Source organism: Prinia subflava, chromosome 9, assembly GCF_021018805.1.
Source record: "Prinia subflava isolate CZ2003 ecotype Zambia chromosome 9, Cam_Psub_1.2, whole genome shotgun sequence".
Taxonomy (NCBI): Eukaryota; Metazoa; Chordata; class Aves; order Passeriformes; family Cisticolidae; genus Prinia; species Prinia subflava.
Window position 1 is genome coordinate 4,670,508 of NC_086255.1, and position 24,959 is coordinate 4,695,466.

At 42.5% G+C, this 24,959-nt stretch overlaps 1 protein-coding gene across 10 annotated transcripts in view; it reads left to right on the top strand.

Moving 5' to 3' along the window:
- The window catches only part of FGFR2 (fibroblast growth factor receptor 2), an 80,323-nt gene that overhangs the window by 46,665 nt on the left and 8,699 nt on the right, over positions 1–24,959 (top strand). For 4 of the 10 annotated variants that reach the window (XM_063405172.1, XM_063405168.1, XM_063405173.1 and 1 more), the window contains 8 exons: positions 3,659–3,849; positions 4,687–4,834; positions 8,705–8,907; positions 16,651–16,802; positions 19,550–19,671; positions 20,334–20,444; positions 21,245–21,435; positions 24,224–24,346. In XM_063405172.1, the coding sequence (XP_063261242.1) occupies positions 3,659–3,849; positions 4,687–4,834; positions 8,705–8,907; positions 16,651–16,802; positions 19,550–19,671; positions 20,334–20,444; positions 21,245–21,435; positions 24,224–24,346 (1,241 nt within the window). Of the gene's footprint in view, positions 1–3,658; positions 3,850–4,686; positions 4,835–6,432; positions 6,578–8,704; positions 8,908–16,650; positions 16,803–19,549; positions 19,672–20,333; positions 20,445–21,244; positions 21,436–24,223; positions 24,347–24,959 lie in introns of all 10 variants that reach the window. The other 6 variants (XM_063405169.1, XM_063405174.1, XM_063405177.1 and 3 more) reach the window with 3 other exon arrangements.

Here is a 24,959-nt window from a genome sequence, read left to right on the forward strand (position 1 = left end):
AAAAAAAAAAAAAAAAAAAAAAGGAAATAAAGCCAAGGATGGGGAAGGGATGAGACCCCTTTGTAGGAATCCTCTGTTCTGGGGCTTAAATCCCTTGAAGAGCCAGTTCTCAGGATTCCTTGGGAAGGGTGTAGGCTCCAGTAGTCACTTCCAGCATCGGGACAGGCTCCCACCAAGTTTAGGCAGTGCTTGGAACTTCCTGGGGAGCTCCTTCCTGTTTTTTTTGGAACTTGGAATTCTCCAGCTTTCCTGGATTCTTTGTAGCTTTATCTCTTGGAGGGAGGTATTTTGAAGTTTTAACATTAACAGGCTAAATGACAGTTTACTCTAACCTTTTGGGCAAGGCCTCTTTGTCAGCCATCCCTTCAGATAGCCACCCTGTTTGCCTACAGATAAGTGAGCAGAAACGCTCAGGCCCTGGGCACTTTTATGGTGGGGTAAAATTTAGGTGCTTGTGGCCTTGAGTCTGATAACTCCTCATGTGAGCAATCATTTTGACTCTGTCTTTTGTAGATAACTGATTCCTCAGATGGGGATGGTGTTGGTTTTGTATCTGAGTTGCAAGCTGGCGTCTGTCTCTTGTGGTGGGATCCAGCATGAAGCATGTTGGGAGTGATTTTCTGTATTATACCATATGCTTTTGACTTGATTTTATAACAGACTGTGTCAACAGTGAGGTTGTAACACTGAAATTTCAGTGCAAGTTTCAATTTTCAGTGTTCAGATGTTTGTTTCAGGCAGCAAAGATTTATTTCTCAAGGTGGTTCTTCAATATTAATGAGCAAGAGGAATAGTAAAATCAGGCTGCAGAGCTATGAGATTTGTTGCCAGCTTGTTTTTTATGAAAATAATGTTTAAATAACTAGAGATGTATATGGTCACCATGTTTTAGTGATCATCCTGATTATAATTATTAGGTAATGATAAAATCACTTTCACCAGCCTTTTAGATTTTTTTAAAGGCAACTTTTAACTCCTTTGCTGGTGTTCAGTAAAAAGGAACACGCTGTTCCCATCTAATATTAGTGCAGCTAGTTGTCTGAGTGATGATATCTGCTTACAAATGTACAGCTTGAATTTTAAATGCTGAATAGTGATGTGAGATTTATGAATATGGTTTTGACAATACCTGTGCTTAACAGAGTCCTTAGATGTGTGTGGGTTTGCAGAGAAGTAGGATAACTTCAGGATTAACTTCAGGATGTTTTTGGATAATTAACTCAAAACAAAGTTAGTATTTCTAAGAAAAGGTGCTGTACAGAATTAAGCTTGGTCATTGGAAATTAGTGGAGGTTTCTTCATAGTTATTCTCCCCAATCCTGGGTGTATTCTGTGTTCTCTTTGGACCCCAGGTTTGCCCTGAAGCCCTGCTGGGTTTGCACGGTGATGGTTTTGTTCTCCTGTGCTGTTTGCCTGTTTGGCACAGGACTACTCCCCTCTGTGAAGTGGAGGAGTTGGTGAACACTGATCCACGTGTGGGAGGGCAAGCAAAGTTTATTTTTAACGCTTTTGCCTTTAGAGCAGAAATTTCCCAAACAACCATGCATATATACCCATTCAAATGCACACACCTGAATTTTTTAAATGAAATTGGGGACCAAGAGTGTGAGAACTTTTACTTCTTTGCCTTGCCTCCTCTTTCTTGGTAGAGGAAATGCTTGACAGTCATCAATAAAAGATTAAATCATTGATGGCTATTGGGATAAACTAAACACATCTCATGTGTGGATGCTGGCATAGTAGGAACTTTTCCAAGATGTTTCAGGCCTCATTCTCTGGTTTGTTAAAGGGCAGAGAATAAGGTCACAAAGGAAATCAAACCCTGATGTGGAGAAATGAAACATGAGGCCTACTGACTTCTAAAAAACATTTTAAATAACATTCTCTAAGGTTTCATTTTATACCGAAGGCAGCTGTAATAAGTTTTGGAAGATGGTGTAAGGTTTCTATTAGAGAGAGATTTCTGCTTGCTGTTTTTGTACCCAAATGAAGGAATGAGGGAGATGGAATTAGAGCTTATTTAGTATAAGGTGAGAAACTAAAAGTTCTCTCCAGAACTGTAAAATAGTAATTTATATGTTCTAATGCAATTTACAAATTAAAAAATATGAAACTGTTCCTAGATCTTCCAAAATGACACACATAGCCATGGAATAATTTAGTAACTGCAATGCAAATACACTTTTGCCACAAGTAAAATAAAACTGCTGCTTTGTAGTGTGCTGCCAGCATAGCCTCAGTGAATAAATTCCCAGTAGATGTTTGCTGCATGCCAAATATATTGGACTGTATAAAAGATCCCATTGTTCATTGGCATCATTATTTGCTATTATACTCACAATGTTTGCTTGTGAAACAATTTATTGGAGACCAGTCTGTTTAAGGAGGAATGCTTGGTTTGAAATTCAGCTGATTTGGCTCGTAATGTCAGAGCTTTTACAGTATACAGCCTCTAAAAATAAATATTTAGGTCTGCTATTTTTTTACTTATCTTTGAAAGAATTCCTGGAGCAGGAGAGAACAGGGAGCTGAGGGTGGGGATGGTGAGTGAGCTTTTCACGTCTGATTTGTAGAATTGTGTAGGTTGGAGAAGCCCTCTAAAATGATTGAGTGAGTCCAACCATTAACCCAGCACTGCCAAGGCCATCACTAAACCACGTCCCCAGGTGTCACATCTACACACATGACTTTTAGATGCCCTCCCTGGGCAGCCTGTTCCAAAGCTGGGCAACCCTTTTGGTGAGGGAATTTTCCCTGCTATCCAATCTAAACCTCCCCTGGCACAACCTGAGGCTATTCCTGCTGTCACTTGTCACCAGTGAGAAGAGCCTGACTCCCACCTGGCTAAAATCTCTTGTCAGGGAGTTGTAGAGAGTGAGAAGGTCCCTCCTGAACCTCCTTTTCTCCAGGCTAAACAACCCCAATTCCCTCAGCTGCTCCCAGTGAGAGTCTGACTGAAAACGTGCGAGAAATGCTTATGCATGGGCATAGATTAGAAGCTGAATTGGCTCGCATTAAATACACTTCAGTTTTCCAGAGAGCTCTGTATTTCCCTGTGTCTTGGTGAGAATAAGAGTGAAGCAGTGTTCCTGCTGCAGTGTCTGGGTGAAGCAGGGAGCAGTGGTGGTGGTGGCACTGGTCAGAGCATTTTAGGAAGTTGAGCTGCCTGGGTTGTGCATCCTGCACTCTGAGGCTTCTGCAACTTTTGAGAAATTCCCTTTGGTTTATTTTGACACGTTTTTAAAATTAATCAATATTATTTCTTCTAAATGTGTGGAGGTCTGGTCCACTCAAGGTGTTTTAGAACTCAGAGGTAACTTTATTGCGATAGCTTACAAGAAAACCCAAAAGCAGATATTTTACCTAATCAGTGCTGAGTGAAACCATGGCAAATGAGTAAAGTGTTCAGGCAGGGCTTCCCCCCTCCCCTCAGATGTCAGTTCTTTAAATTACAAATGTAGCTCTCAAGCCATCTCCTTTGAACCGCAGGTTCTGTTTCACGCTTTGGCCGCGGCGTGATTTCGGAGGAGTCAGCCAGCAGGCTTACAGGGCTGTTTGGCTGGGGTTCACTTGCAGTTTTCTTGGCAGCCCTGCTTATTTATGCATCTTTATTTCCCCCCCTCTCTCTCTCTGTGTCTCTGCCCCTCTCCCGGCGCAGAGCGCTCCCCGCACAGGCCCATCCTGCAGGCCGGGCTCCCCGCCAACGCCTCCGCCGTGGTCGGCGGCGACGTCGAGTTTGTGTGCAAGGTCTACAGCGACGCCCAGCCCCACATCCAGTGGATCAAGCACGTGGAGAGGAACGGCAGCAAGTACGGCCCAGACGGGCTGCCCTACCTGCAGGTTCTAAAGGTGAGGCCTTGCAGAGGTGATGCCTTCTTCAGAGCGTGGCGTTTGTTTGGTGTAAATCCCAGGATTTTGAGTTCTGAACGTCTCTTGAAGGTGGAGATGTTTGTGTTATAAGTGGAATGATGAGTTAGATAAATATCTGCTTGTCTGAATGATAACTGTGCAGTTTATAGACACTGTTTTGCTCCTTTTTACTTCCATAAAAAGTCCTTTATATGTGAATGTTTCAGGCATGACTTGTTCAGAAAAAAATTGAAAATCCTTCTAAAGAACATCACCTACATTTTTGTATGGGCAGAAAGCATCCAAAACATACCTGGGACAATCTACTCCATTTCTTTCATGTCTCTTCAGCCTCTTGATTCCAAAGTAACGTGGCAGCTGCAGCCAAAGGCTTGCTGGAGGACTGGGCTGTCTGGATGCTGAGCCTGCAGAGATGCCTGGTTTGGAGCAGTGTATTGGTACTGTCATTCCTGCCAGTTTTGGAGCAAGCCTGACCAGGGAAACTGAAGTTTTCCAAGCTGGGTGGCATTGCCAAAACTCTGACAGGCAGGACAGCCAGCTCTGTACCTGCTTGTCCCACACAGTACCTGCCAAGGTGGATTCTTTTTTCCCCCACGCTGCTGTTTCCTAACTCCTCGTGTGATGCTTCGGATGTGAGAAAACCAAACAACAACAACCAAAAGGAAAAAAATAAAAAAAACCAAAACCCCCAACCCTTCAATGTTTAGAGGCTGATGTGGAATATTCTGGTGACGTGTTGGTGGTGGGACCATAGAGAGATTGTGTCCATTCTGGGCAGCAGTGACGTTGTTCTCCTGTGTTATTGGTCTGTTCTAGCACTCGGGGATAAATAGTTCCAATGCTGAAGTGCTGACACTGTACAATGTGACAGAGGCGGACGCTGGAGAATATATTTGTAAGGTCTCCAATTATATAGGGGAGGCCAACCAGTCTGCCTGGCTCTCTGTTCTGCCAAGTGTACAAGGTAACAACGTTTTTTAAAGCAAGCTGGAAAAAATGGTGCTTTGGGAGACTGCAGGCAGCTTGTAGGATACTCTCTGGCCTTGGTGGTATATGTGTAATCCTCCTTTGGTGATGCAGCTGGTGTTACACCAGCAGCCATGGAAAAATTCCCACAATATTCTCTGTGTACCGCAAGCAGTGCTTTGGTCTCTGGTGCTGATCTTTATTCTCTCTTTGGTGTCTTTGTTTCTCTGTGTGTGTGTGTCCTGTTTTTTTGTTAATTCTGCATACTCTGCAGTTCACACAGAGGGTACTCACTGAATAATGTAATTACAGCCTGGTAGTGTGTATTTATATATACACATAGGGGTGTGTGTGTATGACCTGTTCACATAAATACCCACTGGAGCATAAGTCAGGTCAGTTTAGTCACTTATAACTTCCCACTTTGCTTGTGCCTGTGCAGGTGGGAGAGTTTTCCCAGGTCTTACTCACCCATTACTGACTGGGTTTTACTCAGCAGTAACAATAAATACAGGCAACCATGTGATCACAGCCCACAACTAAATTCACCTCAGAATGGTCCAATAAAAAGGTATTCATTCCCTGATCATGTATGTCAGAGCAACATTTTGTAATGGAACAGAGATCAAAAGTAGCAAACATTTATTTCTCTAAACCTTCATCACTGAGACCTTGATGCTGATGCCCTGATGTGCCCATCTTGGGGCAGCTGGGAAGTTCCAGGCCTAAGATTTGGTCCATTTGTATGAGTTTGGATAATCCCTGATACTTGAATTGGTGCACAGTGTGAAGACAACAAGTCTGGAAGGTGACCAGTAAAAAACTCAAAACTTGCAGAGTTTTTTCCCCTCACCCTCAATCTTTAAGATGTAGAAAAATATATTTTATTTCCATTTCCTCGTTCTCAAGCCTTTGAAATCTTTTCTCTCCCACCTGTGAGAGCCACAACTGAACAAGATCTCTGATTTTTGAGCAAGAGCTGGGATACTTTCCACTGTGGTTCTAAGCAAGATACCAAATATTTCCAGATTTGAGATTTAGACAAGATTTGGCAACTCTTCACAATGTACAGTAGTAGTTACTGTTCGAAAATGTGGTGCAGTGGGTGATGCAAGGATCATACACAGTCTAAGACAGCTACTAAGTTGTCTTTTGGAGCAGAATTCACCCTTTTTTATCATTTTAGAGTATGCTTTTATGGCAGATTCTTTCCTCTGAAACAGGTATCTACACGTGAAGGATCCCACATTCTGTCCTACTTCGTTTTCTCTTTGTCTTTCAACTTCCTCTTGTTATAAAAGAAGAAGAAAAAAAACCAAAAAACCATTTGTGGGTGAATTTTTCCATGTCTTTTGATTGCATGCATGTTTAGGTGGTGAGTTTAGGTCTGGTGAAGGGTGTTGATTACTTTCTGAGGTGAGCTGGGACCTGTTGGCGGACGCCTTTCGGATGAGGGATTGTGGATGGGGAAGGAGCTTTGCATCTCTCCACCTCTGCCTTTACCGAGTGCAAAGCCCCGTGGCTCCATCTCCCTATCCACAAAAATTCTCTTCAGTGTCTAGCTTTTTCTCTTGCTTCCCTCTTGTTTTTTTCTAGGCTGCCGGTGTTAACACCACGGACAAAGAAATTGAGGTTCTCTATATACGGAATGTAACTTTTGAGGATGCTGGGGAGTATACATGCTTGGCGGGTAATTCTATTGGGATATCCTTTCACACTGCATGGTTGACAGTTCTGCCAGGTATACACTGCTCTCTTTCTGTGGTTTTTCCTCTTTTTTTTTCCCCTCCCCCTCCCCTTGTTGATTGCTGCAGAGTTAGCACGGCTTCTGTCTCAGTAAAAAGGACTTTTACAATGATTTTGGTTTTCTAAGCGCAGTTGTCTCAAGCCAGTGAGTTGTTCTGTCGTGTGCAACTCCAAAAACCAAACAGCAATGACAAAAAAGGGGAGTGGAGTGCGTGGCTATTGCACTTAATTGAAATGTTTTTACATCATCAGAAATGCTAAGGAGCTGCATTTCCTTAGCACTTCAATGAGACAACTGAAAATCAGCCCATAAATCATTGTAAACTTTTTCAAGAGGATGAAATTCAGTTCGTTATGAAATTTGGAACTAATTTGGCCATAGTTATGTACTGACTCATTAAAATACCTGAGCTATTCAGTGTACTTCAATTCACTTTTACCTATCATGCAAATCTCTTGTGGAAATTCCAATTTCAATGCCAGAGAATCATGTACAGAAGCAGTGCCTTCCATATCTTGGGAGTGGGCTCGGTGCATCTTTAAACATTGCATGCTCTAAGGAAACAAGTAGTCATTTGCTTTTACTGCAAAGCATGTCTTGCTGTTCTGGGGTTGATGATGTTTCTGTCCTTAAAAGAAACAAACATCAATGTGCTTTATTGCCTGAAAATTGTTATCAGCTGTTAGAAGATGTGACCGTAGTTGGTTTTGACACTGGTCAAATTTTCTCATTTATAACTGTTGGCAGCTGCCTCAGGAGTTCCTTTGGAAAAAAAAAAAAAAAACAAGAACCACCTGAGGTTTGCTGGGTCATCTTGTGCTTAACGTTTATTAATTGCTAATCCTAAGTAAGAGGTACAAAACCTGCATGTGCATATTGCTGAGGTTCACAGTGTGGGACTTAAACATTCCCACTGTCTGCAGATAATTTCTTACCTTTTATTGGAATATACTGAACAAGGCAGCTTCATTCTGTCCCACTCTGAACTGAACCCCGAGCCTGTGAGGTGTCACCCAGCAGGCAGAGCAGTGCTTGCTTCTGCTGGCAGTGTTTGCATTTTGCAAGTGCTTGAACAGCATTTATTTCTTTTTTTTGAACCAATTTTCTTGAACAAAGTATTTTTATAAGCCTGGAAAGGCACAAGAAAATTTGAGCTCGAGGCGTGCATTGCTTGCGGAGTGGCCGCTGATGGCTGTGGAATGCTGTTTATCCGGGGGCTGAATCCCAGATAAGGGATTAGGGACACTGTTTGCACATAGAACTGTCTTGAAGATGGCTTCAAAATGGTTTCAATCAGAGCAACAGCTCTGTAGAACCACTCCCTCCAAAATCTAATCTCATAGGCCAGTAACCACTGATGAGGTTACTTGAAAGACCGCAGTCCTCACAGGCTCGTTAATTGACGTGTTGCTGGCAATTGGTTTTTTCACTTCAATTATGCTTTTTAATCCAGCACTGGGCTCCTCAGGGGAGCTGGGCACCCAGCATTAACACAGCTGGTTAAGCAGCTGGACAGCCAGGTCCTTGAAACCCTTTTGAAACCCCTAAGTTGAGTTTATAGACATGATTGGGGGATGGATTTATCCTCTGTATTTTAAGATCCTGCTGAAAATTTTGAATAGACAGGCAGACTCAAGCCCAAACATTTATTTTCAAATTTAGACACTTTTCATTCAGGCTAACTAATTCACAGTTTTATCTTTAGATGTGCTTTTGTGTGGTTCACAAGAATTTCAGTGCTTCTAAAGTTTGACTCAAGCAAGAAAATGAACCTGAGCCTAATTTGAACAGTTTTATCTTCCCTCTAAAATTATCCTTGATTGTGCAATATTTCAATGTATGTGTATGTACCCACCTAGGCAGACACACTTATGTGTTTGTGTGTGTATACATAGATGCACAAGCTCACACTCAGTGCAAACTGAGAAATCAAAGCAGTAATCTGGAAAAATAATAATTACTCCCAGACTGCAAGATGGCCTAAACATTCAGTACCCTGAATGCCACACCACAATTGGTGTTTTTTTACCATTACTTGCTCCAAGCGCTGTGCCCAGCGCCGCCCGTTCCGTGTGCTAACCCTGTGGCGTGATTGTTCCCTCCTGAACCCTTCCCATGCAGCTCCTGAGAAAGAGAAGGAATACCAAACCCCTCCAGACTACGTGGAAATAGCCATTTACTGCGTGGGGGTGTTCCTGATCGTGTGCATGGTGCTGATAGTGATCCTGTACCGCATGAGGAACACCACCAAGAAGCCGGATTTCGGCAGCCAGCCCGCCGTGCACAAGCTCACCAAGCGCATCCCCCTGCGCAGACAGGTAACAGAAAGTAGATAAAGAGTCTCAAAAAACTTATTTCACCCCAATGGCCGAGCCAGCACACCCTTCTGCTGAGAGTTTGGAAAGGGAAAAGAGCGAGGGAATTAATAAATTGTACCAGGGGTGGGGTGGAGAGAAAGTCTCAGCACAGCGACAGGGAAATCAGGGCAGGGCTGCTAGGGAGGGGAGAAGTGTCAGAACTGAAATGTGGTCTGTATTAGCAGTCTGTAGATGGGGGAATAAAAAAATGTATTTCAAGTATTTTGGGGTCTGATCCCACAGTTTGTTGGAGTCAATGGAAAAAATGTTACTGCCTTAATGGGCTTTGGAACAGAATCCTATTTAATTGTGTATTTATGATGTTTCTAAGGTGATTATTATTGTGGTAACTAGGTACCAGATACAGAGAGGTATTTTTCAGGAAGGCTTTTGAAGACCAAGGGGAGGGAGTTTCATAGCCAGGCATCCAGAAAACACCCCAAAATAGAAAAAAGACTGTAATAAAGTAAAAATAGGGGAGATACTATATCAGACCTTGGACAGCTTGATTAAGATAATGATGCTTTTGAGCAAGAAACAAAAGCAAGTGCCAGATTTAAATTGCACACAATAGCATCACATGAAGTATATTTTACAATTGTTTGTGGCTGGCAGTGAGCATTTCTGGAGAGGGCGATGCCACGAGCAACAAACCAGTTGAACAAGTAACAGGACTTTGGCTTTATCACAGGCCACCACTGCCAAAACAGCCTCCATCCCCACATATTGTCCTCTCCTGAAGGATTTGTGGTGTTTGGAAAAGCTGGAGTTTAATAGATTTTGATTTTCTTGCAATAAGTCTTGACCTCTGCACCCCCAGATTTCAGCCCTGCAGGATGGGGGATGTTGGAATCTGAGGCTGTGGAACCTGTGGTTCACCTCAGCTGCCAAATAATCCCTGTCTGGGGGGATGGATCCAGGTTCTGGCCAGACAATTTGGATATGAGGGTTCACTTTGTGTCCACCTGCACCATGAGTAAGTGGTGCTGGATCTCTGCAGATTTGTTTTTACAGCCTGTCCAGAATATTGTCCCTGTCAGAGTAATGCATGTACCCTGAAAAGGGTTCTTCAACGTGGGTAAGTGTTTGAAATGAGATCCTGGGCACTCAGAGTGGGAGATCTGAGCAGCATTACATTTTTCTGGACCCTTATTTCATGAATTTCCTTGGTTAAAAATACCAGGGAATGCTTTAGCTACCTTCCTCTGAATTCAGTATTTTACAGAATGTTGAGGTGGGCCACCTGAACTTTTTTCAATCTGAAAGATGTTTGGTTTGTCTTACAAGCAAAAAATGTTAGTTCTTATTTTTTCTGACTTTCTTTGCCACTTTATGTTTGGTGATTTTTTTTTTTTTTTTTTTTTTTTTTTTTTTTTTTTTTTTTTTTTTTTTTTGTTATTTTATGATTTTACTCATTTGCTCGAGTATCACTGGGACAGAGAGAGACTTTTCACTCCGAGTGTGTCAGAAAGAGTGATGAGAAGCCCTCAGCTCAACTCACACATCTCTCTGGCTAGAAATCTGTGTAGCTTTCTGGACAAAGAAGGCCTTTCAGATGTTGTGTGCTTAGCCAGAGAGAGAGAGAGAGATATCAACTGCTTAGATAGGAGACATTTATTAGATTTCTGCCTGAATATAAAAGCCTAATGACTCAGAGATAAGTTGATGGTATTAAAAAAACCTAGGTTTTGGTGCAAGCTCAATTGTGTTGGCTGGAAATTGTTCCTCAGGGAGAAGAGTGTTATTTCATTGTGTGTGACAGCAGTGCCAACCACTGCCCTCAGTCTGGCTATTTATCCTTACATGATGCAATATGGACCTTCTCCAAAGCTATTGTTTTCACAGAGGAAAGAAACTGTCTTACAACATTTGTCACATTGGGTTTTATCAATTTATTTCAGTATTTTTGCATTTTATAGCCGAAGTGGCATTTTGCTTTTAAAACTGGGAATGCTTTTTTTGAAAAATATTCATATTTGAAAGTGCAAATGCTGTTTCAACCCCTAAGCAAAAATCCCACTGCTCCCAGTTGTTCCTGGTACTGTTTTGTTAGCAGCAGTTGCTCATTGAAGGTCTCTGTGCTTTTGTGTCTGCGTGGAAGAAAATGTAACTCCTGTAAGCATTGTCTGAATTGTGTATTTCTGGTTTGATGAGTTCCCTGGTCAGCTTGCAAAGGCAGGATGAGACAAGCAGTCCCTGAAGATTTGCTTGTGAATATTCCTGAATTTCTCCTTGGTGCTGAGGCTGCAGCAGCTCTTTAGTTTTCTGCATCTTTTAAAGCTGACTTTGGATTTCTGGGCTCTTGACATAAGTGAAGAACTGAAAAATAATCCAGATGTTTTATTTAAAAGGGGTGTGTGTTTCTGGATCATTCAACCCTGCTTCATTGTGCCACCAAGCTCACTTTGTTCGGTTTATTTGTCTTTCAGAGGATTGTATTTAAACTTGGTGGGGTTTTGTCACTACACCTTTATTTATCTGAGGTATCTTTATTTATCACAGAGGTTCTCCCTTTGTGCTGTGTGTGAGGTGGGAGGTGCTGGTGGCAGGTGTGCTGTGAGATCCAGGGCTGGCTAATGGGATTTCTTGGAATTCCAGAGAAATGAGGCCATAGATTGGGAAATTCTTGATATTGTTTTCAAAGCTCTTCTGCTGCTGGGTCAGGGTCCCCAAGGATCTGGGTTGGAAAATAATCCTGGTTCACAGAGAGACGTTTGCACGGCTCTGATGCCATCTTGTCTGAGCAGGAGAAGAGTCTTGCTGAGTAACATATGGTTTGGGTTGGATCCCTTGCACTGTTTAGCCTGAACTACCACAGGATTTCATCATTCCCCACATGCAGGCATTTTTTTTTCCTGCCAAAATGCAGTTCTTTTCACATTTGTGGAAGGGTCAGGATAAAGTCAGGATGATCAGTTCCCATCCCCTACACTCCTCATGCTTACCAGGATCTGAGGTGTTCTCAGGTTTTTCCAGGGAAATCCAGCAGGCTCTTTTCATCAGAGCAGTTCCAGTGTTACCCATGCTCAGCTTGGGAGGGAGAGGATGAGGAATTTGTGGGTTTGATTTGCAGGACAGGCTTTAAGTGTCAGGGCCATGGAACCTAAAGAATAAAGAATAGCCTTTAACAGGGTGTACATCTATTTTGTAGAACCTTTGTTTTAACAGATAAATTATGATTGAAGCAGACAAAAAGACAGTCCCATCTCTTGTGACTTGCTCCAAGTCAAGTACAAATGTTTGTCATCACTAAAGGTTTTTGTTAGACCTGTCACAGTCCATCTGTGAAATTTGGACCCCCTCAACATGTGTTTCTCAAATAGGAGGCAATGATCTTTTTTATGCTTAGCATTTAAAATACACTCCCATTAATTTATGTCTATTGTTGTTGTTCTGGAGTCTAATCCTTCATAAAGATTATAATGGGTGTGTTTGTGATGAACAAAGACTGCTGGGTTTAAAGCAAGGCTTGAGCTTGCCCAGCAGAATAGTTCAAAATGGTACTTCAATAATTCAAAATGATGATGGCAGATGGAATGTGGAAAAAAAAAAGAAAAGTGATCAGGAAAAAGGAAAATAATGTAGTGTTTCATGTAATAGTGAACAGCAAAATGATCACTTTTTTAGAGGAATGGACTGTAAAGTACAAAGATTAATACACTACTGTCAGTAAGATATTATTGAATGGAATTTACCTTAAGTATTTATTTCATTTTTTTCTTTATGCTTGGCTTTTTCAAGATGGAAACCACTGTCTTGTCTAGTGGTACTTATTGGATGTTATTTTGTGTCTAAGTGTTTCCAAATGAGTGCTTTTCATGGAGGGGTGGTACATGTGTTTTAAATGCCAGTACTTAGCATTAGGATTACTCAGTTTTGTGTGGTGCATTTAACCTTGTATTTTCCTGCATCTGGTCACTCAGATGGGCTGTTTCTACCAGCAGCTAGCAGCATTATTTACTAATTATAATATACAAATATGCATATGATTTCAAATGAACTTTTCCAGCAGAGCCTTCAAAAAGGCTGACAGTTATAGGAAATCACTGCATGCCTGCTAAAATGTCCCAGCATGAGTGCCAGAACTGACAGATCCAGGCTCCAGGACATGGTATGAATTATCAGTGGAGGAAAACACCCTTCATAATCAATTACAGACAATTACACACTGCTCTGCAGCTGATTTTGCCACATGGCATTTGAAGATTCCAGCGAAGATTTGTTTGTTTTAAATGCTCCGCTGCTTAGAAATGCTTGTAAAGCATTAACTGAGAGCTGATTAAACACAGTGTGCTGGCCAGGGGAGGAAGATGTAGTTAAAATAGGGATATAACCATGCATTGATGCGTGAGGTTGGGGTGCAGTGGGCTTTTCTCCTTCTTGAGGGCAGGTTTGGGGCTAAAGGTCTGTCTGAGGCTGGTGCTGATCTCACTTCTGGCCTGCTAAAAGCCAAAAAGAAGCACACAAGGAATATTTGCTGGAGGAGCTCTGCCTTCCTGTTGAGGTTAACATGTACCATAATGGTTCTTTCAGTGCTCTGCTTGACTCAAGATGAGTTTCACCTTTCTTTCTTTAATTAAGCACTCAAAACACCTCCCTGGTGCAGTGTCATCACTTAAAACAGGGTGTCAGCACACTGAGGGGGCCCCCACGGTGTTTAATTCACCTGTACCAGGTGAACCCTGGTGAGGGGTTGGAGAGCAGAGCTGCACGTGGCAAGCTGGAAAAAAGGAAAAAAAGCATACAGAAAGCTGCCACTTAAATGCAGATTAAAGCTGACCATGTCTACTGACCTTGGAATAGGTAGGATTTTCCTCAGTCCTTTATAGTGTGCTCTAAGGCAGTGAAAAAAAAGAGATGCTTGAGGGAGGAGATCAAAGGTTAATTCTTTCTTATTGCAGGAAAGGTGAGAGGCCATTTCAAAACAGAAAATCTCCCCCAACTACAGGCCAGGCTGGGTTGGCTTCATCTTTTCTGGAGCAGATTTTTATAGCCCTTGAGCTCCTGTAACTCCTTGTACTGCTCCAGTTAATCAATCAGGAGAATATTCCCTGGGAGTACAGTCCATTTGTCTTCTCCCAGACACGGAGTAGTTCCTCTGGATTTCTCATCATTCCTACCCACATTAATGCACTTTGGTTACCTCCAGTGTCTCTGGCCCATCACACAGTTCTGCTGTGAAGTAAACACGTGGAGCAGTGTTAAAAGGGAAACTGGCAGAGCCCTTAATCTGCTTTTTTCTGTACATTATTGCTATTTAAGCTCTGTGTTTAAAACTCATCACCAGAGTATTTCAGTTTATTGCAAGTTTATATTTATAGGCTTTAACCAGGCTAAGGCTGCTGAATGGTGAGTGTAAAAAACTAGTGAAAAGATGAAACTCTGGAAGAGATCCAGACAGTGTCTAGTACAATTATTGTATTCATGAAAAAGAAACCCCAAAAACAAGACCCCAGCACCCAGAATTTTGGACCATTTCTGATACCTAAGGTATCTAAATTTTGTAGCTTCACTTCTGTGCCTTTCTGTCCCTTGGAAACAATCGCAAAGACAGGCATGGAAGTAAAGGGAATGTAAATTAATAAAGAATAGAAGAATCAAGATTTGAATAAAGATCTTGGTAGAACAATGGAGAATAGTAAGTGAATTTTGGAAATACAGAGGAAGTGGTCATAGAGTATTGATAGGTTTGTGGTGAGAGATAAACAAATGGAAAGCAGAAGTAACAGAAAAGTGGAATTCAAGAAAGTAGGGTTGGGGGCAGAGGAGCTGCCACACTGGAGATTTACACATTTCTTGGTGCTGAGCTGGTTCATTTCATGAAGCATCATTTTCAAACTGTAGTGAAATAATGAGAATCACCCAAAAAAAAAGGCAGATCAGATTCCAGCCCTGGTTCTCCTGCTGTCTGGTCCAGCAGGTGAGTTCCTCTCTGTAGCATCTCTCTCTCAGGCTCCATTCAGTATTCACCCCCTGATTTATTTACAGCTCCATAGTCTGCCTTAATAGCACTTTCTGTTTGTATCCCAAGTGGTCACTGGATTTATTTTCCTAGAGGAATGTGCCAGGTACTTATATTTGCTGAAAGTAAATACTAACATTTGTGATGGTGGGATGAATGAGGCAGAGGCAGTCCACCTTTCTTTTTTGAATGGTGGCCTTGTGTTTATGCAGTTTCACTCTCTTTCCATGACACCACATCTTGCATGCAGGAGCTGTTTCTGATATCAGGAAAGGTCTGTCAGCTGCAAATCTGGTTACCAAGATTAATTTTTTGATAGCAATCCTTCATATTTTCCTCCTTATGAAACCTCTCAACCTCTGGTTTTAGAAAGATACCTTTTTTAATCTAAGACCTGGGGAACAAAACCGTAGCCTGGTGACATTTTACACAAGCAGAGCTTGTAGCAAAGTGGATCCTTGTCCAGGTGATGAGGGTGTGGGGACTCTGCTGCTCCAGGCTTCCAGCTGGGTCCAAGAGAAGACCCTGCTGCTGCCTGGGGTGAGGGTGGGTGCCAGTGATGCTTTGTGCCAGCCTTCATCCCAGCCTGGCTTCTTGGGCTTAGCCAAGGCGCGACTGTGCCATGGAGAGAGGAGGAGGAGGAGGATTCACACTGGGGAGAGGAAGGCTGGCAGCACAAGCATTTCTATCTTGTGTTAGCATTCACTTGAAACTCTGAGGTCAGCAGATGTCAGGCTGCTGCTTGCAGGCTTGAGGAAAGAGCCTTATAGGAGATTTATACCAAAATGAATTTTGTTACATGGATGGAGTGGCTGCCTCCTTTTTCAGAACATTTATCAACAAGTTTCTTTGGTACTCTGAAGAAGTTACTGGGGCTGATGAGAAATCACACTCCAAAGTTCCAAAACTGAGTTATTTTTAGGACCTCTTCCCCACATTTCCTGTAGAGTCTTTAGCTAAGAATGTAGTTAATTGAAAACTGAAGTGTTGTGATAGCTTTTTGATGCTTTCAGTATTGAGTACTTGGAAAATAGAAAGCAATAGAATCCTATAGGTTGGAAAAGACCTTAAGGATTGTTGAATCCAAATATAAGTCCTGCCAAGGCCACCAGTAAACCATGTCCCCTGTGTCACATCTACACATATTCTAAATTCCTGTGAGGTTGGTGACTCCACCACTGCCCTGGGCAGCCTGACAAATCCATCTATTAAAGGATCTGTTCTTAATATCCAATCCAAACCTCCCCTGGAGGCCATTTACCCTTGTGCTGTTGCTTTTCCTTGGGACAAGAGATGGAGCCCCACCTTGGTGTGCTGATTTGGGAAAAGACGGGGTGGCAAGGACATCTAGGAGTGGAAGAAGAGAACTTAAGGGTCACCTCTGCTCGTGATATAAGCTGCCCACTTGGATATCTGAGGGTAGGGATGTAAATACTGCCAGTTTATTTAAAAAAAATCTTAATATGATAAACAAAAATACCTTCTGAGGGAATAAATTTAAAACCTACATGGTTTTTGATTTATGGGACAGACTGACAGCCTTGGCAACCATTGCAATCAGTATGTGCTTACAGGGGAGGCTAAATGTGAGAACAGAGCACTACAATCAAGTCTGTAGGTCTGGCCACTTCCTAACACCATGATTCTGAGCTGGCTTGGTATCAGGTGCTGGCGGTTTTCAGAGTTTGGGCCAAGATTACATCTCCATATTCCTTTTTTCCTTGTTGCATCCTGCATTGCAACCACAGGTGTCTGCTGACTCGAGCTCGTCCATGAATTCCAACACGCCCCTGGTGAGGATCACCACCCGCCTCTCCTCCACTGCTGATGCCCCCATGCTGGCAGGGGTCTCGGAGTACGAGCTGCCAGAGGACCCCAAGTGGGAATTCCCAAGGGATAAGTACGTGCCTTGCTTCCTCTGGCACCACTCTGCAGTCCTGGGTAACCCTGAACTGCACGGGAGGGGAAGCATCTCTCCTCATGTCTCCTGGGGTTTCTCTAGTCTAAAGAAAAATCTCAGTTAGCTGAAGCTGCTCTGAGGATCAAGATTCAGTTCACTTGTCTGAAATCAGTTTGTGTTAAATAGAAACTAAATAGAAACTAAATTTCTTCCGCCTGCAGTCCTGATTATTTATTATTATAGATTATTATTATTACTATTATTATTGATATTATTATTATTATTATTATTATTATTATTATTATTATTATTATTATAGATTATTATTTCAGATTTCTTGCAGGTTTTCAGATGCTCTGCTGAAATGGAGCTCCTCTGTTAGGGAATGAGTTAGGAAAACCCAGTGTGATCTAGACTGGGAAAAATATCTATATGCAAGCTTTGTTGAAGGGCAGTGGTGATCTCCCCAAGCAATACCCTGAATATTAAACCATGTTTCTTAGTTGACTATTTATTTGGCTAATATTTTTTTAAAAATAGATAATACAATATGTAGGAGATAGAGAAAGTCTAAATTATACTATTGGACAATCTTTTCTTTCTGTCACATCTCTGAGTAGGATTTGGTGTTGAGTTTGTATTGACATGTATTAATGGAGATGATTATTTTTAATTTAGGAGAACATTTTGCATGTTGGGTGCATGTATGTGCAATTCCTGTGGCTTAAAAGTGCTGGGTTTCAAGCAGAGCATACTGAATTTTATATATTCAAATTCACATGGCTGCATAATATTTTCTTCAAAGTCTGTTGAGTAACATGCAAAATGAGCTTTTGGATAATCTAATTAAAACTGTAACCATATTGCTTAATATAAAAAAAGACATGCAAAAGAGAGATAATGTTAGCATAGGTAGAACCATGATTATTTATCAGAATTAGTGCTGGCTTTAAGAAGTCTTTAGATGGCTCTGAGAAAATAACACCTTTTATCATGGACAGTTCTCTTTGGAAGTTTAGGGTTGTAACTTTTGAATAGATGAACTGTAATTTTGAGCTTTTTGATAGCTGCTCTGGAAATTATTTTGTTGGTTTAGCTGAAAACTGGAGTGAAAGGCTGTAACTGCCACCTGCAGCATTCTGGTCAACAGTGGGGTCCTGTATATGTGCTGCTGTCAGCCCCTGCCCTGGGGGGATACACTGAACGAGGAAAATTTTAGAGTTGCTAAACATTTAAACCCAGTGTTCAGCACAAATGTAGGTGGAGCAGATCTGCAATGAAAGGAGGCTATTTAGAGGCATTTTATTAGGCTGGGGGGCAGCAGGCACACAATAAGGGGTTTGTTACTTTGGTCCTAGCAGGGCAATAGCACATAAATTAACCAGTTTCCAATGCAAATGTTTGTTCTCTGCCAAGACCCTAAATTCAGTTTTAGTTCTGGAGAAAATGCAGGGTGACCTCAGCACAGCATATGCTGCCCTTCAGTCCTTGCACCTTTTTAAAGCTCGCATTTGCTTTAGAAACCAATCCAAAACAGCTCGAGGAGTTCTCACCAAGCCAGAGCCCACGTGTGACAGAGTGAGCTGGCTGCCCTCGGGAGGAGCCCCCTCACTCCTGCCCGTGCCCCAGCAGATAAGCAGGGTTTGAAATCACTTAGCCCTCATCTAACATTTCTGCTGAGGCTGTGACAGCCTCTCCCTCTGCTTCATGCTGAAAAACAGGTACCCATGCTTTTAAGAATGAGCCCCTACATCTGTGATAGCTGTGAAATCCCCCTGTTGGCCATGGAAATTCAAGTCCTTAAGAGTTTGTTTATAGAAATGCTTGTCTGAATCTGGCCCCTGTGTTGGATAACATTATCAGCATCACACTCACTGAGCATCCTCCCTGATTCCTGCCCCAGCACTGCTGCTGGATGTCTCATGATATTCTCTGCAAGTAAAGGAGCCTGGGTCTGGCCCTTAAGCAATTAGGCTGGAATCAGAAAGATTTTGCCCAGAAGCTTTCAAGTTTCTTTTTTATTTCATCTCTTTCTCCTCAAGATGAGATCAACATCTCTGTCTGTTAGATCTGAGCAGGTTTTGAAACCAGGAATAGGCTTCACAAAATGCATTCTGCAGAGCCCACTTAGAGACTGCTCATTTTAGGAGAGTTTGATGTTGGAGCTGTGATGAGTACAATCAAATTTATTTTTCCCATCTCTGCTTCCCCTCTCTGAGCAGAGCCTGGGCTCTGCAGGCAGGAGGCACCTTCTGGCCCCTCAGCCAAGACTTCTTGTGGCTGCAAAGAGTCAAGAAGCAGCCACTGTGCTGGACCCTGTGTGGCTGAAACTTGACTCTCATTCCCTGTGGCCAGGGAACGAGGATGGCCAGCCGTGTGACAGGGACACGAGGAGCTGGCCTGCTGCTGCCTGCTCCCCGATTCCAGCCACGCTCTGATCTCTTTGAAAGCTCTGCCCCTCCACACTCCATCCCCCCAAAAACAATCAAGTTGTTTTTGACCTACTCAAGCCTTGAATAGGTCTTAAAAGCTGGGTTTAGTGACTGATGTGCTACTCTGAGATGCTCACCCCACCATCCCTAAGAAAACACCAAAACCGACGCGCACCCGGGCCCTTATTGGTTCCATATGATAAACGCCTCATGCTGCAGCAAGCTGGTGAAAGCTTTTTATATTTAGCCCTGGAATTTCACTGGCTGCACCTCTTCAGCAGATGCTATGTGTTAATCTGCTGTTTGCCCCCCCAGGCTGACGCTGGGCAAACCCCTGGGAGAAGGTTGCTTTGGGCAAGTGGTCATGGCCGAAGCGGTGGGGATTGACAAAGACAGGCCAAAAGAAGCAGTGACCGTGGCAGTGAAGATGTTGAAAGGTAAGAAAATTGGGTGATTAGGGATCAGAGTGGGCGATGGGGTGGCTCTCAGCCACAGGATTTTCTCCTGTGGCATCTGAACCCTGTCATCGTTGTGGGGCGGGTCAAAGAGCGCATAGCTGACCTCAGCCTTCAGCAGCTTGGGGTGTAAATCTGCACCCTTGACAGCCTGTTTATCTTGAGCAGGGAGTATTTGGGAGCCAGGAGATGTATTAGCACCATGTGGGTCTCTCTGCTTTCAGTTTATTTCATGTCAGAGGCTATCCTTGTGTAGATCCGAGCCCATTCAGTCCAGGTGGTTGGTGCCTGTTTATTTTGAATTTAGTTGTAAGGTTAGTTTGCAGGAAGGGTGGTGTTATTGGAGGTTTGAGATCTAAGGACAGCTTTTTAATCTCTGATCTTGCTGTACTGCCTCTTTACATAACACTGAGGAGTTGGTCAGTCCACCCAAGAGGCTGAGACTGTTTTTTTGGTAAGACACAATATATGATGTGCAGTGGAAACTGGAAAACAAATCCCATATTCCCATTGTGCATTTTGATCCACACAGATTTTACACCAGCTGGTGAGCCTTACTGAAGCTCAGGCTGGCACACTAAAATATGTGAACTGAAAATATGTATTTCATATATATGAAATATATGAACCTGTGTCTTCTACAGATGATGCCACAGAAAAAGACCTGTCTGACCTGGTGTCAGAGATGGAGATGATGAAGATGATTGGGAAGCATAAAAATATCATCAATCTTCTTGGAGCCTGTACCCAGGACGGTGAGTAGAGAAAAGAAAGTAAACCAGGACTTTCCAACAGGTCTGGGAAGGTCTCATTAATCATAATTTTTCAAGAGGTTTTAAGGAAGCAGTCATGCCGTGATAGGATTTTTAGGTATTTCTTTAGCTTAACAGCAATATTTTAACTTCTGTTTCTCATTATAGTTGCAGCCTTAAAATGAGAAAGGGTCCTGTATCATAGGAAAACTCTCTAATCCCTTGCTGTAAGGAAAAAATGACCTTTTGCAGGGCCTTTACCCATGTCTGCTGTTCTGAATTGTCAGCCCTGCTTTAGGAGAACTTGCACCCCACAAATTTGAAATGAGCACTTTCACTCCTGGAACAGCTAATTACGCCACATAAAGTGATGCAGAATGGCATAACACTCTGGATATTTAAAAAAAAAAAAAAAAAAAAAAAAAGAAGCATTTTCTCTTTGTTGGAGATCTCAGGGTGATTTTTTGAAAATATTTGTTTTTCAGTATATTGCGTGGTCTGAAATGAACAGGCACTGGGGCAGTGTTTAGATACTTTAAGGCACTAATTAGTTTAGGCACTAATTAATTGAGGTATTTTAAGGCACTAATTGTGGCTCTGCCATTCCTGCTGTGGAGCTTTGGGCAGTCACTTCCCCACACCCAAACCTTATAATTTTTTTAAAGCGTTGCTTACCGCTTCCCCATTTTATTGGTTCAGAGAATTTATTATAGCACACTGAAAGCTTTCTCACATTAAAAAAAACCTCCAGCATTTTACCCTGGTGCCTGACCCTGCTTTTCCCATGCCTTTTTCCTCCCAAGGACCTTTGTATGTGATAGTGGAGTATGCTTCCAAGGGGAACCTGCGGGAGTACCTGCGAGCGCGCCGCCCGCCCGGCATGGAGTACTCCTTCGACATCAACAGGGTGCCCGAGGAGCAGATGACCTTCAAGGACCTGGTGTCCTGCACCTACCAGCTGGCACGAGGCATGGAGTACCTGGCTTCCCAAAAAGTAGGTGGAACTCAGCAAATACAGTGCTTTTTTTTTGTTTTACAGTTTGGTTCTGTCCTCGTCCCGTTTGCGTTCGAGAATTTGCTGGGGGAAGGAGCTGCCTCGAGCAGGTCGTGTAATCCACGCCCCTGCAGACCAGTGGGAAAGTTCATACACTTTGAGAAGTTTTCTATCTTTGTTTAGCAATATTGCTGAAGTGAGGCCCGGGGTGGATCATTTAAAGTAAATTCTGTGCACGTATCTGCAGTTTGAATCCATAGGCACAGGTGGTCACTTCACCCATGAGGCAGCAGGCTCTGCTTGACTTCTGTTTGCAGTCAAACCAACCAAATCATTTCACACAGTGATGTAAAACAAATGAATTCAATGGCTGAAAGGACTTACAGAATAACAGCAGGCAGGGTTGAGAAGACCCAATACACCAGGGCAAAAATAGTGGGCAGAAGAGGCAAAAATATGTGGAGTGTATTAGTCACTTAATTATGTACTTTACTTAAAACTGGTGTTTTCAGGAGAGTGAGCTTGTTAAAAGAATTTATTTATCCTGTCATGTCCCCAGACGATTATTTCCAAAACCTGTCTTCAAACAGTTCTTTTTAACCAGCATTTTGATTAAGTTATAGTTATAAAACCTTAAATAGTATAACTCACTGTATAAACACACTGTGGCTTAGTGGCTGAGCAATCCTGGATACCCTGGGTGATGTTTGGACCCAAAGGCCAAACCAGAGCAGCAGATACCAATGATAAGTACTTCCTGCAGGGTGTGGAGTGGTTGGTGGGATTTATACAGATTTCCAGTCATGTCCACTCCCAAGTATGGAGCTGTTTTTAACCAAAGACAGGGCTGACTGTAACCCTCCATTCCTGTTGTGTGGAGTCATGATTTTGTTATTGTTTTTTCTGCACTTGTAGAGGTTTGGGAAGAGAGGGAATCCAGGTTTAATTTTGCTTTTATTCTTTTTGTTTTGAAACAGTAAATCTCAGCACAGCAGGGTTGGCAGGGTGAAGTGCACGACAGCAAGGCAGAACTCTTCTAATGGAGTGAAGCAGGGGTATTGATTAGGTGACACACCTCAGGATATCTCTTTCTGAAATTAATGCAGCTCCTGCCTGGCAGTGAGCCACGTCCCAAGAAAAGAGAGCTGATGTGAAAGGAAATCATAAATCTTTTCATTGGCTGTCTTGAGAGCAAGTGTCCTCCTGAGGAGCTCTGGAGTGCTGCTGTAGGACACTCCCAAGAGCCACTGCAGCCTTTCTTGTTTGCAAAAGCACTTGATTGGTGCTGAGCTGGACAGATTGAGAGGCATTGCCCAGGGCAGAGGAGAACAGGGGCAGCACAGAATAGAGCTGTGCATTCCTGATACCCCACCACTCCTGTCTGTATTTCACCCCTTCTTCTCCCCTTAGGGATCCCTTTACTGAGCTGGAATAATGAGAGCTGCTCTTCTCATGGTATTCCCATCCTGCATGAGCTGTGGGAAGGGCACTGTTCTTGTTATTTCAGTCCAATAAGGGCCTCACCAAGACTTCAGTAAAGAAAAGGTAAAGGTGATGTTTGTTCACCTGCCCTTTGCCTCACAAGAAGTTTTTGCCTCACAAGCAGCAGTACTTAGAAACATTTCCCCATTTCCAAAGTGGGATGGATGCTTTTGGAGAGTAGGAAGCTTGGCCTGTGTTGTTTCTGCCACCACAGCACTGCTGATGCTGAGTTAAAAGATTGATGGGATGCTGAATTCATGCTCTTGTCTGGTCCTGTGCTCATGAAGGCATTGCTGGAGCAGGTTTTTCCTGGCAGTTCCCCATGGCTGACCCAGTAAGGAGCAGAGACTTCATTTTCATAAAAGATCTCAGCATTTACTGGGGCAAGTTATAGAGCAAGAAAAACACCTGGTTGTTGTACAGCTTTTTGTCGTGTGTCTATGCACATACAGAAATAAAACATACAATGTCAAGAGTTATCCAAAATTAAAGAGGGGAAAAATATATTAAAGTTGAAAATAAATAAAATATCCTCTGGGATTCAAAGTGCCCCCATTGCCACCTTGTATCAACCCTAATAAAGCTCCTTGAGCACAGGAATAATACCCAGAGCAGTCACGAAATGCCCTCAGTGTCAGGATAATGTTGACATTATGAAGAAAACATCTCTCAGGAGGTAACAGATTTAGTTTCAGTATCAAAGCTGTCTTAAAAACAAACAGTCCAACCCTGATTGTTTGGGGTTTGTTTCCTTTTCCTTTTAATAATTGCATTATTATAGTCTTGTGGTTGAAGTAATTACACACCCTAGACATCCTGCTGACATTTCTATTAAAATCTTTATTATTAAAAACAGTTGCACCCATTCAGATTGACTGTCAGTTCTTATCTCAGGTGAGACAATATAATTTAACAGAAGCAACACAATAAAAATGTTCATTAACAGTATTTCTGATGAAACTGCAATATCTGTACCTGGGCACATGTAAAGGAGAGTGGATCACAAAATGCTTGGCACAACTTGGGTCACCACCCACCTTTCAGCCTTAGCAAAAATATAAGATTAAAGGGGACTTTCTGAGACATTTTTTAGGATATTTGTTCAGCTTGGAAACACCAGCTGAGAGGATGGATTGCAATAATTTAGAAAATCATATTTCACAGGCTTGTAGTGAATGTGTGGCTTTCCCACCTGGTCATTTAGGTTGAAATCTGGAAAGGAGATTTAGTTGTGGTGTTGAAGCACTTCCACTTTTGCAGCAGTTTATTTCAGTGGGATTTTTTTTTCTTCTTTTTTTGTTTCCAGTGCATCCATCGAGACTTGGCCGCAAGAAATGTTTTGGTAACCGAAAACAATGTCATGAAAATAGCAGACTTTGGTTTAGCCAGAGACATCAACAATATAGATTATTATAAAAAGACTACTAATGTAAGTGGATGGTTTTCTAATCTCTGCAAACAAGTGTTTCTTTCAGTGATTCATTTCAGAGCTATGGTTGTAAACTTAATGGGCGTCTTGTACTGCAGCCTCACTTTTCATCCCAGACAAAGAAGCAGGGATCAAGGACACGAGCATTTCTGTCTCCTCTTACAGTGGTAGTTAGTTAAAAAGATAAGCAAAGAGGCTGCATACTGGAGGATTAGAAATGCTAAAATACAAGAACTTTTTAAAAATTGCGTCCCTGACTCCAGTCAGTTGTAATAAGTGGAAATATTCCTGTTGATCCCAGCTGGTTTAGCAGCCAGCCTAGGATCTTGAAATACACTGTACAAACAATGCCAGCAACAACCACAATAAAAATGCTGTTTGCTTGTGGTGATGTCACATTCAGCCTTCTGCCTGTGCCTGTACTTGCCTTGTTTGGGACAGGTTGTGGTGGTGATCTCAAAGTGGGGCTAGAGACAGAGAAAACTTATTTGTATTCCCCACACTGTCACTGTTTGGCTGCTTAGCCTGTACCAAATCAAGAACATAAAACGTTTGGGATGTAGCATTGATACCTGGTTTGGAATCCTTACACCTCCTCAGGGGATCTCTTCAG